This window comes from Trachinotus anak, unplaced genomic scaffold (assembly GCF_046630095.1).
Source record: "Trachinotus anak isolate AG129_WGS33_773 ecotype Australia unplaced genomic scaffold, CSIRO_AGI_Tana_v1 ptg000010l, whole genome shotgun sequence".
Classification (NCBI taxonomy): Eukaryota; Metazoa; Chordata; class Actinopteri; order Carangiformes; family Carangidae; genus Trachinotus; species Trachinotus anak.
Window position 1 is genome coordinate 13,893,153 of NW_027273861.1, and position 22,177 is coordinate 13,915,329.

The window sequence follows — 22,177 nt, forward strand, 5'->3', positions numbered from 1 at the left end:
AGTAATCCCATCGAGGTTTTTGATTTGAGTGGTTGAAATAGTACTTTTGCTGCTAAGAGGGGGGCTTCCAGTCCACAGAAATATGGACTTAACAGTTAGGTCAAGTTTAAGAAATACTGAAGTTATGGATATAATTCATTGCAGTGTAACAATTTCCCACATTTTCTATAGAAAAGGCAAGTCACAAAAAGTGAGTTTATAAAGTGTTTTTAATGATTTGTATTTTTCATGTTTTATTTATTTTAAACTTTTTTTATATACATATTTGATGTAAATGTTATTGTCCAACATGAATATCTTAATACTGTTTCAAAGTCCAAACTGTTAAGAAAAAAGTTTTGTTGGGGAAATATTTATTTTGTTGGACAAAACAGTCTAATTAATGTATGCTGGGTCTAAAATATTGGAATCACCCAGAGAAAGATTTTGATGTCTTTTCTTTGTCTCACGGAAATGAATAAGATCTTAGAGATAGTGGAGATCACTGAACTCTGATCTCCTGATTAGGAGAAATAAGGAGCATAAGAAGAGATCAAGATCTGAGAAATCAATCCTGTCCAATTTGAGAATAACAGGGGAAACACAAGAAAAGCAGGAGATGTCATGCAGTGCCTACAAGTCTTCATTTGATCACAGTCACAATTTCAGGTCTTGTACAGGCACATTTATAAGCCAATTCAGTTTTCTTTAAGCTTTTACTGATGTCTTAAGAGCTGATTATTTCAGACAAGTATAGATCAGAGTGAGAGAAAATCTTAGGAGTTGAGATAAAAAATAATAATAATATGGGAGAAGACTAGGCAAAGAAGAGATCTTATTCTTGTATTTTCCTTTCCTCTGGGCAGCCTATAAGATACCTCGTAGAACAAAACTACCCCCCAGTTGCTAAAATCCCCAAATTCCCGGCAAAAACACAGAGGACATAACCTCAGTGTCCTCAGTGTTGTCTGAGGAAATAGTAAACAATGGCCATATAATGAAATAAACATTAATATATAAAACATTACCAAATTTCACATAGCTCTAAAGAACATTTGGCATTTGTTAAACACACTTATTGACACTGATTTATAACACTGCTTGGATTTATCATTCAGACATCACATTAATTAACACTAATGTGAAAGCAATAAAATCGTTGCAGAAATTTCTTCTTTCTTCAGAACACATTTTTATGTACTTTACACTAAAGGCTGTCATGCTTTGTTGGACATTAATAGATTGCAATAACAGTCTCTTACTCTTCCAGTAAGGCTTTCTACAAGATTTAGAAACCTAGCTGCAGGAATTTCCTGCCATTCAGCCACGAGAACATTAGTAAGATCAAGTACTAATGTTGGGTGACAAGGTCAGGGTTGCAGTTAAAGTTCCAGTTCATCCCATAGGTGTTGAATAGAACTGAGGCCACGACTCTGTGCAGATTGGTCAAATTCTTCCACTCCAGTCTGGGAAAAACATTTCTTCACTGACCTGGCTTTGTGCACAGGGGCAATGTCATTTTGAAACAGGAAGAAAACCCCCAGTCCACTCACTTTTTTGGCACCTAAGTAGTCTTGCACTGCTTGTCGAAGAAACTCCATGTAAACGCCAAAACGTTCAGCTTGATCGGGAGATTGGCAGAATTAATTTTCTCAGAAATATGTCCCACAATCTACGAAATAGTAAACTTTTTTTCGGACATTTTTCCTGTAGAAATTAATGGAGAAAATGTCCAAATCCTAAAAAACTGTCTCCTCTTTAAAACTCAACTGCTTTGGCATACTTTTAGCTAGTGACTTCATTTTCACTTTAAATGGGTCCCAAGACTTGCTGCTATAAAACTTGTGTTCGACATTTTAATAACTTTTATAGTTTTGATTTATCACAGTTTAGGTTTTATGTTGTTTTCTGACAGTTTTTGAGTTTATAACATAGACTATATATAAAAATAGATGTAGACTCCAGGTCTGAAAAGTGAGGCCAATGCCAAAGTGCCTTAAACCTGCATTCTATCTAATGACCATCAGGGGGCAAGTCCACTGGTTGCAAAAAGAGGTCAGATTGTACTGAAGTCTATGGGAAAATGGGTGATAAGAAAAAAAAAAAAAAAAAGAATCCTCACGGCCACAAATTTCTCTCTTCACACCAATTTTTTTCCCAGGCAAATATGTCCTCTTTTGAGCAATGTGACTACCAAAGCACAGTAAATCAGAATTTGAACTATGCCCTTCAAAGTGGCAGGAGTACCATCCCACTGCCCCATTTGCTCTAATGTGTGTTGAGAGCAGAAGATCATGAGGAAAACATTTTTGACAGCACTGTGATTTTTGGTTGTGTTCAACTTTAAAATCCTTTTCACAGTTTTTAAACAGTGACAATTAAAGTTTCATGAACATTTCTGAACATTTTCAAATTTTTACATTAGTGTGTATGTGGTGGGATGTTCACAGATACAACCCTGATTCCAAAAAATCTGGGACACTGTGTAAAATGTAAATAAAAACAGAATGTGATGATGTGCAAATCATGTAAACCTATATTTAATTGAAAATAGAACAAAGACAACTTATTAAAAAAGTTGGAACAGGGGCATTTTTACCACTGTGTTGCATCACCTCTTTTTTTTAACAACAGAGAGATCAGCTGCTGTACCTCTGACAGTGAAGTGTCGCCCCATTCTTGCCTGATATAGGATTTCAACTGATCAACAGTCCGTTTCATGATGTGCCAAATGTTTTCAGTGGGCGACAGGTCTGGACGGCAGACAGGCCAGTTTAGCGTCCGGACTCTTCGACTATGGAGCCATGTGTTGTAATACGCACAGAATGTGGTTTGGCGTTGTCTTGCTGAAATATGCAAAGCCATCTCTGAAAAAGATGTTGTCTGAATGGCAGCATATGTTGCTCCAAAACCTGCATATATTGTTCAGCATTAATGGTGCCTTCCCAGATGTGCAAGCTACCCAAGCCATGGGCACTAATGCACCCCCATACCGTCATGGATGCTGGCTCTTGAACTGTGGGCTGATAACAAGCTGGATGCTCCCTCTCCTCTGTAGCCCGCTTGAGGACCTGCAGATCAGGGCCATCCAATATCAGTTTAAGGCCTCGTCCCTTGCACACAGAGACTTCTCTGGATACTCTGAATCTTTTAATGATATTACGAACCGTAGATGCTGAAATTCTCACAGAAGACACATTAAGAATTCATTTTTCAGCCTTAACTAATAACTTGTTGTCCAATAACCTGTTAGGCGCTAACCTCACATGCTGAATGCGTTGCCCCATGTTGTGGGAGAAGATGAGGATGTCGTCCAGGGGCAGACAGTAACAACATGCATTTACTTAAGTACTGTACTTAAATATATTTTGTCCAGCATCTGTGCGTTACTTGACTTTACTCCACTGCACTAGGGGACACCAGGGGCCCCCAAGTAATCAAGATATTTAAAATTGCTAATTTCTCCAAGGGCCAGTTAAAAATTGTTATTAGATATTATCCAGCAGTAGATATGCTGAGAAAATTTGAGTTTGAGGTTGACCTTTTTTGTTTCTGTCTCGAAGAACCTGAAACCATTCGTGTGCTAGTAGTAGGTAGTAAGATGGAAATTGTCCCACCTTTTGATGCACACCAAATTCTGTACAAAGATAACCTCTCCAAAGAAATATCTGATATGTTCAATATCATATATAGGTAAGTATCTTATTTATTTATAAAATGGAGAAATCAGAAACCATCAGTAACTTGGTTTGGAAATTGCTTGGTTTTGAAATTAATCAAAGAATTATTTTTCTTCTCTACAATTATAGCTGATACTCATCAGCCAATACACACAGACACCCACACACACAAAGGGTCAATTTATGTCACAATTTCTGGTGTTTTGGATTACATACCCCCGTAACAGTCTCTGCCACATGAGTTGTCTTTGTGCTAGTCTAATAGGGTGTCATAATATAAATGTTTTGTGGTACAATGTTGTGTTCAGCTGTGAACAGAAATCTAGTGGAGGGGTATTATTGACTGCTGGAATTTGAAGAAGCCTTTCCTTAAGTATCTTTACTAGTATTGGGCTTTTACAATTATCATATTTTAATTTATGTATTTTATTTGCCATTATAGCCTTGCGGTTTTGAATCTGTATGAGGAATGCAAAATCAATATTCATACTACTACTACTATTACTATTACGACTACTACTACTACTAGCATATTGAACTGTTATTAATACAGTTTAAAACAAGCTCACAGATTTTGTTTGGAAATGGTTCACAGCTTCACAAAATCATAGGCCTAATAGTAAATAAATCATAAATTAATCAGAAGCACTACGGTGCCATCTAGCGACCATAACAGGAGCTCTCTCTCTCTCTCTCTCTCTCTCTCTCTCTCTCTCTCTCTCTCTCTCTGACGCTGCAAAAATCCCTTCCACTGATCCAGTCCTGTTGTATGGATGCGGTCCATTACTCCATGTGATCCACACCAGGTTTTACGGGACTGTCGTCGACACCTCCATGTGGGCGTCTCCGGCCGGCTTGCCTTCATAACAGCCACTAAGCAACCACCAAACCAGCGGGTCAGTCAACGCTGAGTGCAAGTCATCCTGACTACATCTTTTTTTTTTTTAAATAGTTGCGGGGGTTGTACTAGCGTTTGTTATATTAGACTGTACTTACAGCAGCAGGCGGTGAAAACACCTGCTCACTGCCACATATCTCATCGCGTCAAACACTGAAGCAACTTGTGAGCTAGCGGTCGAAAACCACATGGATCCTCAAAACACCGACACCAACACCGAGGCGAAGATGTTGTTAAAACACGCCAGCACCCTCAGGCTCCACACCGGGAATTTAGTCAACCGGAGTCGCCTGAAAAAGAAGTGCCCGGGCTCTCCAAGCGAGGAGGTAAGAAAACGTAAAGCAGGGTAAACATGTCTAATTGGAAACAACGGCAGTTACTGATCATCGTAGCTTATTAGCTTAGCCAGTAAGTTAATGTTAGGCTACCTGGCTAAATATTTAACCGGCTAGCGACACCAGTGTATGTTAACTGATAATAAAGCATGCGTAACGTTGTATGAGTCGTTTATAAAGACAGAAAAAAAACCAAGAATCATTAAAAAGAAATATTTCAAGTTGCACTTCTCGATGTCCGGAGTTAGAGAGGTGTATGTTAGCTAAAGTGGACTAGCTGAACAGTGTCACTATGTCGTATCTATGTCAGAAAGTCATATAAGTAACTTTATGATCCAGCCCGAGGTGAACAGTGTATAGATGGTAGCCAGAGATGAGTGAGTGTTGAAGGCTGTTGACACAAAACTAGACCTGGAAAGCTCAAACAGGTGATGTACATCACCTGCAGGCAGAGTCTCCACTGACACTGGGTTTGTTTTCGGTTTTAACATGACGGCATCAAGGAGCCAGCACTCAAAATGCAGTCAAAATCTAATGACAGGACTAGGTTTGGGACTGGAGCCTGAAACTTTTGTCGTTATTCTCTCTTTGTTTTTCAAGTTGTTTGTTTTAAACAGTTTAAACCCCGAAGACAGAAAAGTCCCACATTTAAGGAGATGGAAACTAGTGGCTGTTGGCAAGTTGCTTAATAAATGACTCACATAATTAATGGATTATCAAAATATTTGGCAATTAGTTTTATTTTAAGATATACAAAGGCGAAGCTGCTTTTTTCTCAGATGACCTGTTAGACTTGCTTTAGAGAACATAGAATTCATTGTTTTTAAAATTAAAACATCTAATGCAGTTTTCCTCCGGCACAGTTGCAGTTTGGGTACAGTGCTACATGCTGTTCCTGTCAAATCTTAGCCCAAAGTTGAGTTTGTAGTTTTGAACAGTTGTATCGAAGGGCAAAGGTCATAGTTAGACACGGACACTGAGCTTTATTCTTAAGAGTAGATGATGGGGTCATCACAGATCCATCTCCGTTGGCATGTAGTATATGATTATGTATGTGGAAAACATGCCACAACGCTGCATATAACTGAGAAAAGTGCTTTAGATGGTCATTTAGAAACATGGTTACAACATTCATGTTCTCTTGCAGCATTACCTTCCTCTGTCTCAGGAATTTGCTGTCTCAACACTTACATGTCAAACAGGATTCTCTATGCGTTAACATGCAAGTCGTAATTATGGCCGACAAGCCTAGATTTGTCTGAATTAATAATGCTGAAAACTATATATAATATTGTCATCCAAAGTCTACTATACATGCTAATTAAACCCAGATTCATTGGAAATAGAGCTATGTTGTCCCTCCCCTCTCTCTCTACTAGGCTCCACATCTCCAGGTTTTGGTTTGTTTGTTCAACATTTCTAACTCATCAAAACAGTTCTTAAACTACCGATGAAGATGGCTCCCACACCCCATGCTTATCACTTTGTAAATAGTTAGCATGGTTTCAAAAGAAAACATTCACTGGTGTTTTAACTTGTCTTAAGTTCTTTTCTTGCTCCACACTCGCAATTTCGTTTGTGAAATTGTGACATTATTAAGTTTGTCCAACTGATTTTCTTGTTTGTAACACACCAAGGCAAACGAGCTGGCAGAGCAGCTGTCCAGATGCTAGTGTGGAGTCTGCTGAGAATAAAAAGCTTTTCAGCTTCAGTCGAGTTTCAGAGATCCTTCTTAAAAACTTTTTGATTTAATGTCATATTTTTCTATTTGATATTCCAGCTTCAGGACTGCATTCAAGCCACACTGACTGACTGGTTTTCCATGACAAAGGCACAACCCAAGGTGGGCACACATTTTAGTTTTGTTATTGTTTTCATGTAGAGCTGCATGGTTCTGATTGTGGGAGTGTAGTAGCTCACCTAATTCAATCTCTCCTTGATTGTGTAACTACTGTGTATACCAGCTCTGCGTGTATTTAGTGATTACAGTGAGAAATGAACACAATAGTATTTGCATTGACAGTTATGGGCGGTCCTGCAGTTACACAACACAGTACTACTACGCTGTCGGGCAATAGGATTCCAGTGCTTAGGAAAATAAAATAACTATAGTGGTGGACATCAAAGGATGCCTCTAGGCGTACTGAAAAGAATCTGTCATGATGAATGTTCATGCAGTGCTGGCTGCCAAAGGCGCCATTCCAAATGTGTGTCTGTCTGTTGGGCTGGGTGGTGGGTGAGGGTGGCGGTATAAAAACTTTGCTCTGGAGTTTTTGTCCATGAACTGGTGTATGTTCTCTAGAAAGTGGAAGCCATGGGATAATTTGCTTTCATCAAAATAAAATGTTCTGAAAATCTTGAACTCGAGATCGAAAAGGCTGTAGGATCCAATGTAGTGACTGGCCATTTCTGCTGAACACACCCCCGCTCTGGCTGTTTTTGCTAGGCTCAGCTAATCTGTTTCAGCTTTTATCACCACACCCTCTGGACTCAAAGGGGGATGGGGGAGGTTGAATTCAGGGGTCTTAAACACTTGAAAATACAAAGCCTATTATACACATCCCCTGTGGGGAAATGTGAAGTATGGGATATTTGAATCATAGGTTCTGAGTCCTCCTCAGGATGTGTTTGTTGGGTATTTGCTGCGAGAAAAATATAATACATTTTCAAATGCTGTGTAACATGTCCATAGAATAGTGTTTGTGTCCTGCTGACATACACCACATTATGTGAATGTGATGGAGACTTAACACGTCGGTCTAATGTCTAAATAAGCACAGCAACTTTCACATAAAAGTGACATAGCAACAATTTTACAAGCTCAGAGATGGTAACATGTTTATATTACTTACTGTAAAACATGGCACACGTTCGACAGCACCAAAGGGGAGAGTGTATCTTGATGGTCATTAATTAAGACTATGATTATCATAATGTCAAATGTCAAATATCAAGCGTTGTAGCTCTCTCCTGTCTAGATAAAGCCCTATGCAACATTTATGTAACAAAATCATGTTTGAATAATAAAACACTTTTAAATTTAGATAGCAAGAGGGAGGTGTTATATTTCTGTATTTTACATATTTGATATAACAGTAAATAAAGTCCTTTTCTTGTCCTGCAGGACTTTCCGGACACACTGGACTGCTCCATTCCCCAGGAAACAGATGCTATCACACCTGAAGAGAGGGCGGAGGTAAAGGTTTCAGGTTAGGACTGTTTTTTTTTTTTTTTTTTTTTTGTAGTCTGCAAAAAGAACATTAAATCAACAATATAAAGTAACACTTGCACATTACTTGTCCCAGTTGTCTTGATCTAAGAGAAAATTGCTATGTATTGAATAAACCTTTTTTTTTTTTTTAATTTAATGTCTAGAATTGTTAAAAATGATCTGTTAACATTAGGGTCACAGAGAAGTGTGACTGATGAGGGGCAGTGCCTATCTTTGCATTCTCCATGTCGTTGCTTCAACCTCATTTCTTTTCCTGTATGTAGTCTGTGTGTAGTGCAGTGTAGTGATTTACTATGCATTCAACAAGAGTGTAGTTTTCAGGGTTTCCATTTATTTGCCTCTCCTATTCAAAGGACCTCTGATCAAATCATTTGTAAAGAAAATCGCTGAATTCAGTGGGCGACTGATTGGTCAGAGCATCCCTACCTAACGACTGGCTGAATGAAGAAGAAGTACCAATGATTTTAAAAAATAACTACAGTACGTGGGGGACGACATGTTTATGGTTGTCTTGTTCTTGCAGTCAAGCTCTTCCTGTGTGAGTCGGTTCAGTCCTCAATCAGAGATGCGGTGGAAATGGGTGAGTTTAAAGTTAAATTTGCCTTAGAAATTTGCAACACAATTGATGTGAAGCTTCTTTTAATTTGATCTCCATGCATGCTACAGCCTTGTTTGTCTCTCATCACTAGCCTGCCAGACACTGGCAGTGTCCCAGCTCGACTCTGTTATCATAGCGCCACCTGCGCCACTGGAGGGTGACAGCCAAACTCTGGCTCACCTTCAGCCAGCCTGGGAGGAGCTGGAGACCCTGGTCAGGAGCCAGCAGATTGCTGCTATTGGCACCTCTGACCTGGACAAAGATCTGCTGGAACAGCTCTACAACTGGGCTCAGGTCAGTGGGAATCTTGTGTACAGTATGTGAGGCTTAGGCTGTGTCTGTTTCGAAAACTCTGTGGTTCCATTGTAGTCTGGAGGGGCAAAAACAGAGACCTTTGGAAACGATGATGTAAACATCCAAGGTCGCTCCCTGATTGGGTCTTTTCAGCCTCGACTACCAATGGTGAAAGCAACGTGAAGAACAAATTACAAGCGTTACTCACCTTGTTGTCTTTTCTAGCAGCAGCTCTTTAGTAGTGCCTTTGTTATTCATTGTTTGCAGTTGATTAGTTATAAAAATCACTACAGAGTAGACAGATCTTCTCCGTGTTTACACACACTCACGCATGCTCAGTGTAGGTGAATGGTCATATACTTAGGCGTTTTGAGGTGTGTTAGTATGGACGGAGATCGTTTCTGATACGGAGCTAAAACAGTCATCTGGGCAGAAATCGTTTTCGTTTCAAGATGCCGATTTGAAATGAAACATAGCACTGTCAGCGTCACCTTAGTTTGTATGATCTGCAGAGGTAACAGTGATGTTGATTATTGATAACAGGGCAAGATGGTAGTTTTTCAGTTGTGAGCATTGACCAGTGTACCACTGACAGAGCTGATCGATGGGTCATTTTCTCTATTGAATTGAGGCCATTGATAAACCATGTTTCCTCTCTTGGACCAGGTGAAGCCCAGCAGTAACCAGGTGAACCTGGCCTCTTGCTGCGTGATGCCTCCTGACCTGACAGCCTTTGCTAAGGAGTTTGACATCCAGCTGCTCACACACAACGATCCCAAAGGTGAAGGAAACTTTATTTTTTCGTCCGTCAGATGGGTTTGATTGATTTTTGTTATCAGTCCAGACCTGCACCTTATTATAATTATTAACTTATTGAGAGTATGTCCCAGATTAAGTGCTCTTAACCCTTGGTAAAACATAAAAGAATAAGATTGGTTACATTTTGTATTTATTGACCAAAGACCAAAATCAACAATGAATTGGTCCTACTAACAAGTTGTGATATGTACCTTCAGTAACATGAGCATGGGCACTGTGGTTTATCTTGAGTGAGTCTCACATACTATATGCTACTAATAATCCTTATAAGCACAATACGTGTGTATTAATCCATGGTTAGACTTGTTTGAGTAACAATAGCTAAAAACTACACTGGCCAGCTGTTCTAGGAAATTACTTAGACTCTCTAAAAAGAAGTAAGTTTATATCTGTGATCCATATTTAAAGATTTGCTTTCTACAGATGAGCTTGGAGCTGAGAGTCATAGACAGGGTAGAGAAGTCAGGAAATACTGAGAAATGTTTTTTTAGTATTTGTATTGCTTTTGTTTACAATAACAATATTATAGAAAAATACCAGCCTTATCCTTTTAAGCTTTTTCTTAAAAGAATTACTGGATTGTAGTCAGGGTCACCTGCAGCATCAGTGGTTCCTATTTTTATGTGCTTTGTATAGTGTAAGTTGCATAGTTCACTTTTTTCCTGTCTTGGCCTCATGTTTCCGCCTCCAGAGCTGATGTCAGCAGCCACCTTCCAGGAGGCGGTGCAGGAGGGAACACAGGACCTGAACATGGCTGACTGGAGGCTGGAGTGGGTCCTGCGTTACTCCATTATTGTCAAGAGCAGGGGCATCATCAAGTCTAAGGGCTACCTTGTTAGTGCAAGGAAGGCGACCCCCTAGCACACCTCATCAGAAAAGAAGACACAGGGATGAAGCCATTTTCCTCCTTTTTCATTCACATATACACACACAACATGCAAAGCAACAGCTTTGAATACTGGATGCTGCCAATCAAAATGAGTCTTGAAGTAATTGTTTTATCTTACAGATAAGGTTTCATCTTCTCCGTGTATGATTTGTTCAGTTTTCACAAATGCAGGTATTAATTGCCATCATCTCAGTGAGATCAAAAATAGGAAATGAACATGTATTACCAGTTTTGAGAGAGGACTGTGAAATTGAGAGTTTCACAGATGGTGGCTCTCACCATGACCAGTATGCTGACAGATCAGCCATTTACCAACACAGAACAGGCTGCTCTAAACTTTGATCCAATGTGAAGGTTCCTTAACCTTGTTCTGATGTGAAGTGCCTCTCATCTTTTACTCCTTCTATCCTTATACCTACTTTGTCTCCACTGTGTTTGTGTGAATCAAGCTTTAAATATATAGGTCTGAATGAAAAGATCATGATAGGCAAAGCAAAAGGTAGAAATCTGTTGTTTTTAGTACAGAATTATTCCAAACATTTCGAAAGGCGAAATGGAAAACCATCTATAATGAAAAAAGTGTGCTGTTGCTCAGTTTCAGTTGTTCCTGCTGTATGTAACAGCATTTGCATTCCACAATTGAGAAAAAGTGATGCACTACTTCAAACCCAACCACATATGAGATGTTTATTTTGTGATGCACATTGAATTAGACTTAAGCTGGTAAAGCACACAACTATGAGAGTATACTATGACAGTATATATATATATATATATATATATATATATATATATATATATATATATATATATATATATATATATATATATATATATATATATATATATATATATATATGTGTGTGTGTGTGTGTGTGTGTGTGTGTGTGTGTGTGTGTGTGTATACAACTATGAGAGTATATATATGTATATATATACTCTCATAGTTGTGTATTTTACCAGCTTAAGTCTAATTCAATGTGCATCACAAAATAAACATCTCATATGTGGTTGGGTTTGAAGTAGTGCATCACTTTTTCTCAATCATCTGGGCAGAAATCATTAACCATGAGCTCTTTTTGATGATGTATTGAAATGCCCCCAACCCAAGTTTACGAGATTAATTTGGACGTAGTGAAATATTTTGAGACTGACATAAAAACAAGGCTGATATCCTCTATATATGTTGTTATTATAATACTGAAAACTCTGTGGCAAAGATATAAGAAATATAGTTAACTCTGAGGGAGAAGTTTTTATTTATGAATCATGCTTGTTTTTCCAGATGGGGTCCAGTAACTCTCATGAAGACAAATTTTCTGTTGTACTGTAAACATATTTAATGTTGTCATATATCTGTATATCATGAATTGGGTTTATTAAAATGATGAAATGCATATTTGTACTGTCAACAGTGGTGTAAATTATTTGAAATATGGAATACTGTGTGTTTGATAATACAATCAAGACTTTGGTGTTAAGAAACCAAAAAAAAAACAAAAAACTAAATTGTAAAAATGACGACATTTTTACAAGGCTTCTGTATTCGCTGATTGGCAACTCTAGCTTTGTTGAACTTTCATGCTGTTCCTGAGCCAGCAGGCTTTTGAGCCAGCTACACTGAGCTCATCATTCCCTGATTTGAAAAGACTAAAACCTGACCTAAAGTTGTCTAAACCAGAGGTTATTAAAACATTTTTTTAGTGCCACCTAAACACTCAGCTGAGTCAATGCTGTTGTTTCATCTGTACTTTAGTTATTTTGCTCGTTCAAAAATGGTTTATTTTTTATTGTTAATTGAAAGGTTATGGTTCACAGCTGTGTTTATTAATGGATGGATTTCGCTTTGTAGTTGTTTTCTCTTTTGTGTCTTTGTGAACTTTTTGTGTCTCTTTGCAGTCATTTTCCACTGTGAGATTTCGGTGCAGCTGCAGCAGTTTTTTGAGGTCATTATTTCATAAATATTTTTCTATGAATACCCCCGTTAAAAATTATACAGTGTGGTCTAGGGTTATTTCTAGTACAGAAACCTTTACTACGTTACAATTAAGATTGAAGTATTTTACCACACTACATTTATTTGATGGCTATAGTCTTTAGCTACTTTATAAATTAAGATTTTATGTTTTTTAAATTTAATGCAGTGGTACAGATTAAATCACCTAATCGTAAACCTAAATAGCCTCCACACTGAGCAAATGACACTTGCACATTAACAACATTAATAATAATAATAAAAAAAACACAAGTATATAATAGTATAACACATAAAGTTTTATTGCATAGAGTAGTTTTCCATTTGGTACTTTTGAAGTTGGGTCGCAGCTCTGCAGTCGACTGCCCGGGACTGCGTAATTTCGGTGAGTCGATTACTCGAGTCTAGCCTTCACACCGGAAGTGGGAGAGGAGGCAGCAGCGGCAGCAGCAGACAAGATGGTGGCCACCAGGAGAGGGGTACGCGTTACTTTTCCAGCTAAAACAAATCCCGACCAGTCGTCCGAAGCCCCGGTACGTGTGACAGAGAGATGTTATTTAAACGTGTAGAAGTTGAGAGTTCGTGTCAAGGTTCAGAGGTCAGAGGTGAATGAAGCCTGTCACGTAGCGGGTACCTTGCGTGTGGACACACGTGGACAGCAGCAGTGTGTCTGCTGCCCACAGTTTGTAAACGTTTGGATGTTGTTGTTGTTGTTTTTGTTGTTGTTGTGTGGGGAAGAAGCTCCATTTTAAACATCTTTGAAGATCTTTTAACAAACATGAACCAGGGTCTAAATTCACAGACGAGAGTGCAGCAGCTAGACTCTTAATAAAGTTAATCTCAGGATCTAAACTTGACTCAGATGTGTGCGTGTGTGTGCAGTCATTGGAGGTTTCCATTGAAGTTTTAAGAACAGCCAAAGACATCAGTTGATCCATTTAGCATCTGAGAGGGTGAAAAAAACAAACAAACATTTAAATGTTTGTGGGGGGGGGGGGGGGCCTTCAGCTCTTCAGAGATCTGTTGAAGCAGTTAATGTGCTTGAACTGCAGAGATGTAAGATATCTTTGCTGTTTTTCTTTCTGCAATGGCTTTATTTATAAATATTGTCTCCCTGTGTAGTCCTAATGTCCATGAGTCCTAATGTCATCAGAGCTGTTATGATACATGAAGATGGAGGAGCATGACAGACATGATAGCTTGAAGTACTGACAGTTGAGAGAAATAAGTTTAATGTCTGTAGAGAAAGTTTAATTTCTGTTTAGGTTTTTTGTTACTTCTTCAATGTTTAGTTTGAAAGATAATTTACCATTCAAGCTGTTTAAGCTATTTTTAATCCAATCCAAGTTTGAGGTGAATAAGAACTGATCAAATGAACTTACACTGCCAGTGCGTCTTAATTACATTTTAAGAAAATCAAATCAATTGAAATTAGATTTTAAGATCCCATCCTATACATTACTGTTAAAGAAATCATGGCCTGGCCCAGATCATGAGTTACCCTGTTGCTAATCTACCTTTTTTTTTTGATATTGATAAACTGATCCTACTAAAATGTATTGTCTGTGTAACCAAATAAAGCTTATTCTTGTATGGCATGGAGCTCCATTATCCTCCATAAACTGTGAAAAACACATCAGTGAGCAACTCTGTAACATTAGGTGACATGTTCCTTCATTATCATGAAAACAGTCACTGTAGAGCACGAAATGTATTTTACTACGTGACTGAAAATAGGCCCCATTACTACTCCTGTTTGAGTAACATTTGCTTACAGTCTAAAGCTTTGCCACAGACAGGGAAGTAAAGTCAGAAAAAGTGTAACACGCTGTTGGTTTAGTCTTTGTTGATTATAAGAAAAGAATAGAAAAACGGCAGCCCCGTACTTTGGGATACATTTTGCTCTAGAGCCAGGTTTTTACTGAGTCTGTCTTCTTTCTGCCACACAGGCCACTCCTTCCGCTGGTCGGAGAACCAGGAGCGCCGCTAAAGAAGCAGAGAATACTACCCATCATGTCTTAGTGGAGAGCAGCATCCAGCTTGAGAAAAGTGATGGAGAACCTCCAACATCTCCACCGACCTCCTCGATGAAAAGATGCACCAGAGCTTCTAGACTACACAGTCCAGAGCAGCCCTGCACACCAGTGGGCTCTACCCATGAAGGGGACATGTCAGACCTGGAGTCTTGCTGCTCTGTGTTGTCCGACATCGAACCACCAGTGACACGCACCAGAGGCAGGAGGAGACAGCCCCGTGCAGTAAGTCAGGAAGACGAGGAGATATCTGAGGTGGAATCATTGTCTTCTGCAGTATCTGCATCGAAAGCTGGCCAAGCTAGTCGCCGGAGCACAAGGAGGAAGACAGCCCCTGAATCTTCTGACCCAGCTAGTGTTGGGGCGGAAGATGTCAAAGCCGACCAGATGCTGGAGACAGAGTCATGCAGCTCTGTGGTGTCTGAATCCAAGAGAGTCACCAGAAGTCAGAGAAAAACTCGCACCAGATCTTCTGCCAAACAGCAAACTGAGGACTCAGAGGTCTCAGATGCTGACAGCTACATATCCAGTGTCTCAGGAGCTGACATTTCTAAATCCACCACTCGCAGAGGCATGAAATCCAGAAGGCAAATGCATCCCATACCCATACACCTGGACGAGTCCTCTGAACGCTCTCACTCCCCCGCACCGACCGGTCGACAGACCAGGGTAACAAGAGGGAAGGCATCAGCCAATGTAGAGGGCAGCGAGCCCCCATCTTGTGACTCTGAAGGGTTTGAGTCAGGGCCCACTTACAGTATTACCACTCGTAGGCGGGGCAAGACCCGATCCACAGGTCCCAAAGCCATGGACTCAGACTCTGAGCTGACGGATGTGCATTCCCCAGTGGGCAGCCCCTGCTCCACACGCAGCAGAGGAACTCCCTGCAGCAGCCGCACAGGCTCGTGGAACAGCAGTCGAGGTGCTCCGGGGTCCAGAAGCTCAGTCAAAGACCTTTCCATTGTTCTAGAAAAAGCTGGAGAGCAAATTGAAGAGGACAGTTCATTAAATGACTCTAGGTTAGAAAGCACAGTGATTGCTGAGGACGCAGACTGCACACTGTTGGAGGAAGATAAGAATCAAACATTAGAAGAAAAAGAGGATGTTAACAGCGCTGATCTCACATCAAATGAGGCAGATGCAAAAAGAGTGGAAAAGGGAAAAGAGCAAGTAGTTGTCAGTGAGCCTGCAGTGATGGCCAAAGACCAGCAGGAGGAGCAGTCTGCTGAAAATAAAGACGGGGACACCTCAGAGATGGAAATGATGCAGGAAATGATCCAGTCTTCAGCGCCGTTAAAGCCTTGCCAATCAGTTACAATAACAATATGTGAGAAGGCCTCTGAAATCATTGAAGAGAAAGATGAAGCCATGGACGTAGCTGATGTGGACACCCACTCATCACAGGAAGGTAAGGCTGTGGATGAGGATGCAGCTACAGACACCCAGCCCAGTGTGGAGGAGAAAATGGAAGTCAGCACACTGAACACAGATGCTCAGCAGGTGGTTGACTCTGGTGAGGTCCAAGTCGAGTCCATTCAGGTGACATCTAGCCGGCAGCACAAGATTACAGTGGATTCTGCCCCTGAACAGCAACCTAAAGACGTCATTGTCCAGAAAACAAAAGTAATCAGCCTGCTGGAGAGCAGCGATGATGAAGATGAATATTCTGAAGAGGAGGAGAGGGAAGTTTCTGGAGAGGAGGAGGAGGATGAGGACGAGGATTTGGGGTGCAGAGAGGAAGAGGAGAGAGGAGGACCTTCCAAGATGTCAGAAGCAGCAGCTGCATCAGTTGAAGGACTGTTTATGATTGACACACGGCCAGGAGAAGAGGCTGATGAACTTTACTACAAAGAGAGGCCAACAGAGGAACAAGAGGCCAAAAATAAAGAGGCTGAACAGGAGGAGCAAGATGAAGAGTTTGTGGATGAGGAGGGGGATGATGATGATGACGGTGATTCAAAAATCCTCTTCTGGAGTCGAAATCCTCAGCTGTAAGTATGTGGGAAGTGACAGCCTCCGATTGGTTCATTCACTCAGGAATACACACATGTACATTAACAGACAGAGAAGTAAATGTTGAATTTTCCTTGAGGGTTCAAGATGTGACTAAAGGTTAAAACTGGCTTTATGCAATAGCATGCAATAGTTTGATATTTTGGGAAATAGATTTTATTATATTTTTATGTTTTTATTTTTATTTTTGTTGAGAGGAAGATGAGAAAATCAGTCCCACTCGCGTCTGTCAGAGAATGTAGCTCTAGCCGGTTAGCTTAAGGGGGAAACAGCTGGTGTAACAAAAATCAACCTCTTGGTAGGAAAGTGAATAAATGTATGTTCCAGAAATGTCAAACTGTTCCTTTAAAAGACTGAACTCATCAATGACAGTCAACAATATCTTCTGCCCCAGTATAGTTTCTTTTTTTTTTTTTTTTTTTTTTTTTACATTAAACTGTGTGACGAATTAAGACAAAACTGCTTTGACAGCAAAGTGGAGCCTTTGACATCCCAAAGTATAGAGCTGGTGTATTCTCTTTTTTCTTATTGTCAACAAATCCAACAAAGTAAATTACTCTGTCTGGCCTCCTTACCTTGTGTGTGGCTCTCAGCTCAAAGACCATAACTTCCTCCTGAAGACACAAGTCTTTTAAAAACAAATATGAAATTTCAATTTTAAAATAATGTCCTACTCGGTATTTTGTTTTCTTACTGAGTAAAGGTAAATGCAGCATTTGTTTGGAACCATTTTTAGCTGCGGATGAATACACATTTTGTGCTCTGGCGAGTATTTCCAGCAGCAGAAGTCAGGACAGTGTATGTAGGACTTGCTCAGTATAAACCACAGTGCCAATGTTCACAATAAGGATGTAACACAGTGCTACAGTATAGCTCACTAATGTGTTTTTAATAGTTTGTGCCCAACAATGGAGCTCTAGGGCACAAAGGAGTAAGACATATGAGACCTACAATACACTCACAAAACTTGTTAGTAGGAGCAGGTTTGTTGTGGGTTTATGGCCTCATGGGCTTTGATGGCAAAAAGAAAATTACTGAATATCACCAAACCTATCCTTAAAATACTGAGCCCATAAAGACAGTCCGGCCACACTCTTCAGACACATCATCATTATTATATTTTATTACTATTATGGTGTGCAGAGGTGAGAAATGAGACATGACTGCTCCTCCTGAGGAATTTTCTCTGTGCCAATTTGTTTCAGGAAAGAGATGTCCAGCCGCATTGACCCCGGCATCAGAGTGAAGGAGCTCGGGGGTTTATACATCAATTTTGATGGCAGCAAATCAAAACCTGTCTCCAGTTCACTGCAAAAACTAAAGGAAAAGAAGATCCAAGATGAGGTAAATATGTGATAGATTTTTTTTCCCCTTTGAAGGTGATTGGTGATGCAGAATTAATAATGAACTTCATAGTTATGCAAGGGCGAGTAAATCCAATAACACCTGACATGGTGTTATTCATGGTTTCCCTCCAATAGTTTTTGACTTTGTCCTTTTATCTCTGAGCAGTTGAGTGTGGACAGGGTAAGGTGCTGAAGTTTCTGTTGTGGTTCACAGGTGATGAAGAAGAGTGTGATAGGACCAGACTTTGAAAAGAAGGATGCGGTGCCTCCATACAGTGAATCCAAACAAGCCTTAAAACTGAAGCACAGAGTAAGTTTTACAAAGTAATGCTTTGGTTACTGGATCTTATCAGTTTATATCCCAAGTCTGTGCAATCAGTGCTTGTAAAATGCTTCAGAAGTAACTGAAGTGGTTGTGTTCCCCAGGCAGAGAGGGAGAAATCAACAGGAGATGGCTGGTTTAATATGAAAGCCCCTGAGATCTCTCAGGAGCTGAAAGGAGACCTTCAAGTCCTGAAGATGAGAGGCTCCATGGACCCCAAGAGGTTCTACAAGAAGAATGACAGAGATGGCTTTCCCAAGTATTTTCAGGTCTGTGTGTCTGTACATTGAATGAAGCTGCAGGAAGCTACACATATAGTCTGTCAAGAATTTTGCTTCTATATTATCAACATCAAGCTGTATTTTTTTTTTTTTACATGTATGTTTGTGTATATGTGATACAGGTTGGTACAGTGGTGGACAATGCAGTCGACTTTTATCATTCCCGTATTCCCAAGAAGGAGAGGAAGAGAACCATGGTGGAGGAGCTGCTGGCTGATGCCGAGTTCAGACAGTAAGTTGAGTCACACAAACACACACCATCAGTGGATGCAGCTGAATATGTCACATCTCAGACATGGTTTCTGTGTCCACCGGAAATGTTTGAAGAAACTTCTTCAGGCAGCCTTTAACTCTCTCAATTTCTCTCTCACCTCAATTGAAAGTCTCCATTTTAAGCAATAATTTACCCAGTGAAGAAAACCCACTCCCACACCAACAGCAGCAGTTTTTATATTAGCAATAGATTTTACATGTGTATTTTATACAGTTGTGCTGCCTATATTTGTACGCTGATGTTAACTGAGTATGAAGAAGATAATAAATGTCTGTATGATCAAGTATGTAGAAAAACTAGTGGACTGAAGAACACCTTGCATCTGATCTACACTAACACTTTGGTAATTGGCTTTAACAGCTAAATGTGTTCACACTGATGCTGATGATCTCGATGTGGTAGATTCCTTGAATATTATAAATCAGCAACTGAAAATGGTGCCTATTCAGATCCTGGGAGACTAGAGATGAAACTATGAAGCAGACTGAGGGTTTACAATTCAAATATTTACAGGTGAGGTGTTAGTGATGTACAGGTAGCTTTGTACAGGCCACTAGCGTCAGTGTTTAGACAGGGTTACATATTTGAAATATTTTACCATCACAGTTCTGTATTACAGCCATCAAAATACAGTGTGTAGCCTTTGTAAACTGACACTGAAGCGACACATTTGTGCTACCATTGTGTAGATAATGTGTGAAAATGTGTAGCTGTGCTGCATCATTGTTGTGGCTCATTTCAGAGAAGGACCAGGCTCTCTGTAAAATGGAGTCTTGCACTTTTATGGCAACTCTGAAGTATTATTAAGAACCCAATGTAAAGATACATTGTACAAAAGAATTAAAGTAACACTGACTGTTCCCCAAATCCTTTGCATCAACTCTGAAAAATGCAAAGATGAAATATATTTTCCTCTTCTCTTACAGCAACAACAAAAAGAAATACCAGCGCATTGTGGCAGAGAAAGCAGCACAGGGTTCTGGCAAGAGGAACAAGAAGAAGAATAAATTCCATAAGAAATAAATCTGAAGATAAGAGTGGATTTTCAGATTCTAGTATCAAATCCAACTCTTCAATAGGGGGTGGGTTGTTGTTTATGATCAGCAAGCATCAATCATACCTTGGGACATAAATATGAAGCTTTACTGAACCCCTTTCATTCACTCTTCTTCATCTCTAAAGATGGATTGAGTTTATGTCTGCATGAAGAAACTAACCGTTTCATGTTTGAAGACAAGTCAAGTGGATTCAGTAAGTGTGATGTTAAAAGCCATTACTTTGTACAGTTATCAGTAAATATGGTGTACATGCTTCTGTTGACAACTGAGACAAAGATTTTTAATGAAATTGACCTGTATTTTGCTGTGCAATGATCACTGTCATTCAAAAAAATACAAGCATCAAACATTAAGATATTTTCTTTTGACTGGCACTAATATTTGTAATGGTTCTCCTAAATTAAACAAACCACATTCTGAAAACACAGTCTGTCCTGTATGATGAAATGTCACTATGATTGTCATTTATGACAAAAACAGAAACTAGTTTCTGTTGATTGTATACCACATGTTGTAAATAGAGTCAGACACTGAGGTCACACCATGTCAAAGTCGCGTTTTTAAACATTTTAAGTTACTGTTTTTTGTAATTCTTTAAAAAAAGTACAAAAATGAGGGAGAACCAGAATGAAACATGTTTGAATGCTTAATGGCTACGAACTGAGTGTAAGGATTCCAGTATAAAGATGAAGCAGAATAAGTGGAGGATGAACTGAGGGGGCCATTAGTTACAATTAGTTCAGCACATTCAGACATGACTTCATATGAATGATTATCAAAAGCTAAGTTTAATTTTCAGTCATTTCAGTGTATACATATAATATTTAAAGGCAACCTCAATTTATACACAATTCGCAACTTTCATTAAAAATGGAATCATTTTAAATTGGCTTGTATACTGTATGAATTTTCAAGTTGAAATACAAACTGCATTTCTAATGAAAATCAAATGTAGTCTGATGATAAAGATGCCAAAGCAGATGCAGTAGGCAGAGTTATTAAAACTACCTAAGAAGAGAAATGGTATAAACAGGGCCAACTCAGAACATGCTGTACTGCCTGTGTTCAAAATTCATTGAAAAATCCATTTACCGACTGGCAGACGTTAAAGGATTCACCTTTTTATTTATTTCATTTTTTAAAGCCAGATTTAGCTGCATTTTGGACAGTGTTTGGAGTTTCTGTGAGAAAACTTGTTTTCTTTTTAAGTGAGCAGCACAATCTGACACAAGCTGACTCAGCAAGAGATAGGATGTTTTTCCTTCCAGCTCTAAGTAAAGATGGGCATTGGTCAGTGTGAGTCAAAGAGAGGAATACACAAAGGATTTAGTTTGACTGTTAATTAGATCTTGCTGCACATTTAGTTAAAATGTGAAAATCAGATGATCATTCACTGTATTACCTATTACCTCCTGTACATTTTCTTCATTTAGTATAATTTAAAATTAATCTCTCAAGAGCTAATAATGCAGCTGCACTGATTTTTAATTAGCAGTAATAAAAGATGTTAGCTACTATGCTTAAATGAAATGCTCTCTTAGAGATTAAGCGTTTATCATAAAGAGCAGACAACTTCTGCATGAAGAGCACATGCTTACAAACTACATACAGTTTTGATATTAAATGACAAAGTCATTTCAGTGTAACACTACGGATCTGAATGACTGTCTAAATGTATGTTTAAGGATAAATTTCTTTGTGTCGCCTGCTTTCATTCAGGATTTTATTTTTGTTCCTCTTCTCTCTCTTAAATCTCTTCAGTCTCTTGTAGCTTGGCTCCCAACTGTGGCTCTTGGCTACCTTCTTGTTTCTCTTTTGTGTTGTGAAAGATGAGCCCTTAACAGCTGCAGCTTACATCCACCATGTTGCTCCTTTATAGCTGAGCCAATTTCACACACAGCTTTAGAGAAATTAGACGACGTCTCAGTTTGGTGTCACCATCGGGGCGTTTTTAAAACACGGCCCAGCTGATGGGTGGGAGGAAAGCAGTGCTGCTACGCGTTTGAACATAACCCCTGCAAATTTCCTGCCTTTTCAAAGAGTAATGACGACAAACGAGGCTCAGCGGATGCCTGGGAAGGCTGTAAATGAACATCAAATTGAGATAAAGATCCATGTGTGAAATGGGTCAACTCAAAAAATGACAAAATC

At 39.4% G+C, this 22,177-nt stretch overlaps 2 protein-coding genes across 3 annotated transcripts; both read left to right on the forward strand.

Annotated features, from left to right (window-relative positions):
• The first annotated feature begins 4,545 nt into the window (after window positions 1–4,545).
• gclm (glutamate-cysteine ligase, modifier subunit) lies at window positions 4,546–12,121 on the forward strand. The gene is made up of 8 exons (XM_071487759.1): window positions 4,546–4,883; window positions 6,673–6,735; window positions 8,017–8,101; window positions 8,648–8,704; window positions 8,814–9,016; window positions 9,683–9,797; window positions 10,527–11,481; window positions 11,643–12,121. Exons 1-7 carry the CDS (start codon window positions 4,746–4,748, stop codon window positions 10,694–10,696), a joined length of 831 nt encoding a protein of 276 aa, XP_071343860.1. The 5' UTR covers window positions 4,546–4,745; the 3' UTR covers window positions 10,697–11,481; window positions 11,643–12,121.
• A 965-nt stretch (window positions 12,122–13,086) lies between these two features.
• Window positions 13,087–20,449, forward strand: dnttip2 (deoxynucleotidyltransferase, terminal, interacting protein 2). Of its 2 annotated transcripts, none has more exons than XM_071487760.1 (7): window positions 13,087–13,232; window positions 14,649–16,723; window positions 17,951–18,089; window positions 18,306–18,401; window positions 18,518–18,682; window positions 18,817–18,926; window positions 19,895–20,449. In XM_071487760.1, exons 1-7 carry the CDS (start codon window positions 13,158–13,160, stop codon window positions 19,989–19,991), a joined length of 2,757 nt encoding a protein of 918 aa, XP_071343861.1. In that variant the 5' UTR covers window positions 13,087–13,157; the 3' UTR covers window positions 19,992–20,449. The 2 variants fall into 2 exon arrangements, with proteins under 2 accessions (XP_071343861.1, XP_071343862.1); XM_071487761.1 differs by having other exon boundaries at window positions 13,126–13,178.
• The last annotated feature ends 1,728 nt before the right edge of the window (window positions 20,450–22,177 follow it).